Source organism: Osmia lignaria, chromosome 13, assembly GCF_051020975.1.
Source record: "Osmia lignaria lignaria isolate PbOS001 chromosome 13, iyOsmLign1, whole genome shotgun sequence".
Taxonomy (NCBI): domain Eukaryota; kingdom Metazoa; phylum Arthropoda; class Insecta; order Hymenoptera; family Megachilidae; genus Osmia; species Osmia lignaria.
In genome coordinates this window covers 8,046,131-8,052,884 of record NC_135044.1, presented here as the reverse complement: position 1 = coordinate 8,052,884, position 6,754 = coordinate 8,046,131, and the positions used below count along the sequence as shown (strand labels likewise).

Sequence of the window (6,754 nt, the reverse complement as noted above, 5' to 3'; positions counted from 1 at the left end):
CGATTACCTTACGCATACACGGTTCGCAGTTATTCATTTAAGCCTGCATAAATAGTAATATTGGTCTCGCATTCAAATACATAATACAGAAACCGGCATGCAATTTTTAAAAGCGGGGTATATTACAAACTTAGTAGTAGCAGTAGATATACCAATAAATTTATGCAATATATAATATATTACAAAATTGTATTCCCCTTTTTTCTTTTTTTTTTATTTTTAACAAAGTCCATTGTTTATCTTTTGTGTATTTTCTTCTTTTTTTTCGTCGAGTAGATCATTCATCGCTGTAAACATTTGAAACACGCTGGTCTTTCATTCTTATTCTTCTTTTTTCATTTTTTTCATGTAATGCTCTAATGTTCTCTTGGTATACATTCATTCGTACTACATACTTTTTTTCCCGCATTCACACAATGTTCTCTTTCGTATATTTACTTCTTTTTTAAACTATTCTCTTTTTACTCGTAAAAATCCAATTGATCGTATTAGTGGTCACATCGATAAAATTATCATTTATAACAAACAAATGAAATCATTGTAAAGTCTTATTATTTACGTATAAATATTGTTAAATATGTATATTAAAAATTTACTACACATTTCACGATTATTTTACACAGAATTTGTTATTCTATCCTGATAATGACTTAAGTCGATTAAGTAACCCTTTGTTAAACAGACACGAATTGTTCTCGCATCAATAGAAGAATAGGAGACTACACTGGAAGACTCGATTTTGATCCCGTTCTTTTCTCGTGTATGTCGTTAAAAACCAGAAACGAAGAGTATGGATGTGATCAAAATCGAGTCTGATAAAAAAAAAAAAAATGATGCTCGCAATAATAATCCCTATGTTCTTTGTTACTAATTGAATCGCGTGTGTATTCGAGACAAAGAAGAGGAAAACGAAAGGAACGGGAATCAACCGATGCTGCGTTTCTAGAAATTGAGTCACGACATCATGGTATAAAAATCTAAACTGACCTTACTGTGTACTAAAAAATAGAATTATTTGCTGCTAAGCGAGACAAGCTCGATCGTTAGCAAGAGTATATCGCTTAGCGAATTACCCCTAAGCGTTCGGAATTACTTTCGTTGACGCATTTCGTGACTCGATTACTTAAATCGTCAATCGGTCCGAACGCTTCTTCTTTTTTCCCTCGGATAAACGAACACGTTTCGTTCTCGTCTCTACATGTAGAATCGAAATGTTCCATTCGTTAATCAACGGACAAATGAAAAATATTGCTAGTAACATGACACAACAGTCTTACACGTTGACGGTAAACTCCGCGTTGAAACGAAACGTTTATATTAATCTTATACATTGTCGTCCGTTCAACGCGAAATAAGACCTAATAACACTTTTTTTTCTATATTAGCCAGTTTCTGATGAAAAATAATTGAACACCGACGATATCTTCATTTTTTCACGAAGACTCTCCTCGTTTATCAGTTGTCATTCCACAGACAACAGAAACGCGAATGATACCATCGTATCAAGTTCATCGTTCGTTCGTTCGTTCAGGAAAATAATCGGCTTCTTCTCACAATATTTCAATAAAGTGTATCGATAATGGATGAATATTTGGACCGGAAGAACTTATGATATCTCGACCGGGATTAATATCATTTGACATAGAATGTTTAGCTGCTTCGACACGATGATTCAGACGGATATCTCGTAAGCGGCGTACGTTCTTTCCTCATTCGAACAGGAGACGCGTAACGTTGCCGGCAATTCTTGTACAATCTCCGTCCAGCCGCAGGTTGGGGCGGAGACCGTAAAGGTGGGCTATACAGATATTTCATAGTTCATCGTATCGTAGACACTAGCACGATCCGGTGTCGGCGTTGTGGGCCGTTGTGATCTGTTATCGTTAGGCGCTGACACCATTTCCATGGAATCCGTCATTTCTAAGGCTCTAACAAACGACATTGGTCTGCGACGCGTATCGCCCGACGTAGGTGTGGTCGGCGTCGCCATCGTTGCTTTTCGTTTCACTTGCGGCGATTGTTGATGCGGTGGGAAGACCGGTACTCCACCTCTCATTGCAGGATGATAGGCTGCTCTGGGAGCATTGGCGTACAATTGTTGCGTAGGACTCGTTGGATTCGAACGATAATAATCGTACGACGACGACGACGACGACGGCGGCGGTGGTCTTTGCGATGGCGACTGATGCGTTGTCGCGTTTCCCGTCGCACCAGCTGGAGCTGGATAGCTGCCAGGTGAATTATCTTTCCACATGTAGACACCACGTTGAGGCGAACCCGCTAACTCTCGAATGTTGTCAACGGTATTGTTAGTTCTCGAGTACGAATGTTCGGTACCTTGACGAACGAGCTCACTTTCCGACAAGAAACGGCGCTGTGGACTGTAACCAGCTACAACGGCACCGCTACCAACACCGGTATTATTCCCTTGCTGTACATCATAATACGTTGGTGCTTCGTTTACTCCTATAAAATCTGGCCGACGAACCTGCGTCGGCGTACCTGGGTTCGATCTGTAACAGACACACGATACTTTCATCTCCAAACATTGATACCGATTAATTTGATGTTTGAATAACCGACAAATGCACAATAATACAGTGAACCAAGATGAATATGCGAGTGCTGAGCATTGTAGCCATACAAATACGGCTCTGGCGAAACATACAAGAGAGAGAGAACAGCGCATCATTCCTGTTATAAAATTAGCATCTATCCAAGAAACAACGTAAAAAGGTAGCGAACCTAGGAAATACATATATATGGACATTTACTTGCGTGTTGGTCGACTGATATGTGTGTAAAAATATATATATATATATACATGTATATATATATATATATATATATATATATATATTTAAATTTAAGTATGCTTTTCTCTTAAGTATATAATATACGTATGAAATATATGCAAGAAAGCATAACTTTAAACTACGGTATGTCCTCGTAGGATGAAGTTCGTGTTTACCTGCAGTAGGTTGCAACATGATGGTAGAAAGCAGCTCCTTGCAGTTACCACCCCCTGCAGTGGGACACAAACTTATCTATATACCATATATCTTGTAATATATACATGCAGAGAAACTAATTCTCTATTTATATTATCGTGATCTACAATCGCGCAACGCGTTTTATCATTATATATTATCACGTTCCTTCGTCATTCAGAAGGCGAGAATAGCGGTGAGAGAATATAGGGGAAGAAAGAATAAGAGCAAGAGTGAGGTGTTCATAGTGAGGGATAGGGAATCTGAAAAAATAAACAGGCTTCACATCATGTCGAAACAGGTTGCAAACAGGACATTGAATAAAAGGAGATTGTTCAATTTGTATTGATAGCGTGCTCAAGAAATGCAATATAACTAATTACTAAATGTGGCGCTTCCCTCTTGCTCTCTACATCGAGATAAATTTTGTGCAATGTGAAACGCCGCGACGTACAATTAAAGGAAGAAAAAAAAAAAAAGAAATGTACATTTATTAAATACTTAATATTTCAAAAAGTACTTTTAAGTGTCCACGGAATAGAACAAATATATTTCATTATCTTTATATCACACAAGATCGTATCACACTATTTACTTGCAGAATTCATATATTTCTTGAAATATATATTCAGCATAGATTCGTAATTGTTCTATTTTCGTTTGTAAGCGATAGGGAAGCATAAACGTACCTGCGAATAGGACTGGAAATGGCGAGTGGAGTAGGTACTCCGATAGCTTTAATCCGTTGTGTCGTTGGACTAGCACCCCCTTGTCCTTGACCTCTTTGGGAAGCTGCGGCGGGTGATCCGCTTGCTTCTGGCGATAATGGATCAGGCGTATGGCTTCGAGAGCCGTTCATTCCCCTATAGGTATTGACAACGTACCTTATGTATATTAGAAAAATGAATTAACACACGAAAACAACGTTTCCTGTTATTGTATTCGTTTACCTTGGCCTTGTGTGAGGGCTGCCTCTAGTGTAATGCATTGGATGGCGATGTTGCGACGGCGGTGGATGCCTGGGAGACTCGTTGTTCTCCACAGGTGGCAGGAAGAAATTGCTTTTAGAACCGTGTCTTTGTAGCGGAGGTGTAGGCTCGCAATCCGCGGACTGAGATGCAGTGGGTTCCATATCCGTGTCCGAACCATCTCGTCCAGGTGACAACTGGAATTAAAAATTAATGCATTTGGTAACTATCTTTGTTAGAACCTATTTGTAACATTCATTATTTAATTATCGTAGCACGCTATTGTACATTAATAACGCACGTTTCTTGGAAATACTGACGTTCAGCCAGGAATTGGGTAAGGAACATGGGACTGAGTAAGAAAATAACTGCAACTTTCCAACGGTGTTAATAGGATATTACTGAGAGGAAGAATCGTTGCTCGAAATCGTACTCTAAAGAAAGAAATTGAAAAATTAACGAACAAAGGCAAAGAATTCGAAAGATCGTGCAAGAAACGCCTTTTGAACGCATTGAAGTGCGTGCACTACAATTTGCAATTAGCATTTGTATGTATTGATAAAAGCTTCGAAGCGCGGTGAAAGAGTGCAGATCTGTAACTTTCCTAAAGCAAAATAAATTACATATCTATGATAGAACTACGTACAGCTTCGTATGTTATACACCGATGAAGCATTATAAAATTGCATGCTAAAGAGGAAGTGCCTATTTACAGTTGTAAAGTCTTCATGTATGTAGTGTCAGAAGCAAAGTTGCACTAGCTCTTACCTTATTGTAAGCATTTGAACTGGCATTTCTAACACCATTGCTGCTATCCATGTAGGTTTTTACCTGGTTCTCACTGCCTATAGTCGATATCTCAGATGTAGAAACTCCGCGTCGTTTTCCTGAATACTTTTCAGGCTTAATTAAACTGAAACATTACAATATCGTAATTACTAATTACTTAAATTAACGATGCTGGTTATCGATTGACTAGGATATTACCTGGGGTATTGTGGTCCAAATTGCGTATAACAGCAATTGTGTAAGCAACCATGAGAAAAAGGATTGTAGCCTCCGTTAAATTTACCCGTTACCTGTTCATTTGTCGTACGTCCTCTAGAAACAAGTACTACATGAAAGCCGGTCAGTCCAAATATTGGAATGAACAAAAGTATAACCACTCCCATGAGTACAAGTCTATTTTAAATTTAAGGATTATATCGTGTAAGATTACGTATTATAACTTCATTGGACAGTAATTAATTTCGGAAAAAAGGATACGCGACAATTGTATCCACTTCGCCCAACTGTTGTTTATGCTCCAATACAAAATACAGGCAAAGCCCAAATATACTGAGCATGTGAAAACTGAGAGACAAGAGAAAGAAAAAAAAGAACCTATAATTCCTCCTACCGATGCAGTTATTCACCCACGGGCAGTGATGATCGAATGTCTGAAAATATACAAAAAAAAACGTTAAATTTAAAATTAAAAAAATGTTAATTACATTTAGTACAAACCTCGATACAATGATTGCAAACACTACAATGTGAACAACGTGGAGGTCTATAAAACTTGCATGTGACACACCATTTCATACGAACTGTAATTCCATTGATTTCTACACTTTTATATAACGGAGCATGGAAGTCATCCTCTCGGTCTTCGTCAGGAGGTGCTTTAAAAAAAGATGTATTCCTTAAAAAATTTCACCTTCATTTTATGTAAAGACATACCTTTCGGAATAACTCCTGGATCCATAAATGTTGCTAATGTGAAATTTGCCAGAACAAAAAAGGTGATGACTCCTTGTAGCGCAGGTACCCATGTTCCCCATCGAAACACATAATATTGACATCTGAAAGATTAAAACGATAAGTGTTGGTACGCTCGTCTCAAAACACTAAGAAAAACTTTGAACAATGAAAACAGGAGCACAAATATCACAGTCTCTCACCAGAATAGAAGAAGACAGACATGTGTGCAAAACTTACGGAAAACAGAAGAAGAGTGTCGTGGTGCTGAGTAGGACTGTCCAGGCAAATGTGGCTGGTAGATACCTTGTCTTCACATCGCATTTCGGCATTCTGCACACTCCACTTCGTGGTTCGACGATTAACGAATTATTAATGGGTAAGATTTCTGCTACCAGAAAACATGGCCGCGTCCATCGGCGCTGCTTATTTGCAAGTTGTGAGATCCGTATTTAGCACGGACTTCCATTCTCGTTATGTCTGTACATTGGTGGCATTTTGATAATCATTCCTTCTATTACGCGCGCGTCACACGGGCAAAAACATCCGTAATGTGATTAATATTTAAACGCTTCTGCATACACGGTCCGCGAACACACTACCGTGCTGACATACATATATAAATATATATATATATATATATATTGTATATATCGTGCACGACAGCGAGCCGTGCCCCCTCTAACACGAGTGTTCCGCAATGCGATCCACCAAGACCTGCGGTTCACTTTCACAATTTTCTCCTAGTAAAATTGCACTATTAGCTTAATGTCGTTCGATGCGATATTTCTAAAGCTTTGCAATTTTGAATTTTCTTTTTTACCGATCGATAACGCCCATCGTGTTTCCAAGAAAAATCTTCCTTACCGACGGTGTATGAAACTTTTAATTCAAACTTTTCGCGGTTAATCTTTTCTAAGGGAGCAAATATCGATAATGAAATTCGTAATTCATAAATTGTGTTCCAAAGCAAATAATGATTTAAATTTCGTAATAATAAGGAATAAAAAAACTGTCGCGGAAGAACCGATGCGTCGTTGCTATATTAGGAAGTAT

General features: G+C 38.3%; 1 protein-coding gene across 2 annotated transcripts; it reads right to left on the bottom strand.

The window, feature by feature from the left end:
* Positions 1–818: 818 nt before the first annotated feature.
* On the bottom strand, positions 819–6,652 carry Zdhhc8 (zinc finger DHHC-type containing 8). 2 transcript variants are annotated; one of them, XM_034319259.2, is made up of 9 exons: positions 5,939–6,652; positions 5,681–5,802; positions 5,465–5,622; positions 5,225–5,397; positions 4,946–5,140; positions 4,727–4,871; positions 3,941–4,155; positions 3,680–3,874; positions 819–2,513 (listed from the first exon to the last, which is right to left on the bottom strand). In XM_034319259.2, exons 1-9 carry the CDS (start codon positions 6,028–6,030, stop codon positions 1,799–1,801), a joined length of 2,010 nt encoding a protein of 669 aa, XP_034175150.2. In that variant the 5' UTR covers positions 6,031–6,652; the 3' UTR covers positions 819–1,798. The 2 variants fall into 2 exon arrangements, with proteins under 2 accessions (XP_034175150.2, XP_034175152.2); XM_034319261.2 differs by having other exon boundaries at positions 3,680–3,853; positions 5,939–6,648.
* Between the last annotated feature and the right edge of the window lie 102 nt (positions 6,653–6,754).

Excerpts from the sequence above, each read along its gene's own strand:
- Zdhhc8 (XM_034319259.2), bottom strand. The coding sequence starts at position 6,030 with ATGCCGAAATGCGATGTGAAGACAAGGTATCTACCAGCCACATTTGCC. Across the intron at positions 5,803-5,938 it reads ACACTCTTCTTCTGTTTTCC|ATGTCAATATTATGTGTTTC; the intron begins GTAAGTTTTGCA and ends TTAATCTTTCAG. Across the intron at positions 5,398-5,464 it reads TTTGCAATCATTGTATCGAG|ACATTCGATCATCACTGCCC; the intron begins GTTTGTACTAAA and ends GTATATTTTCAG.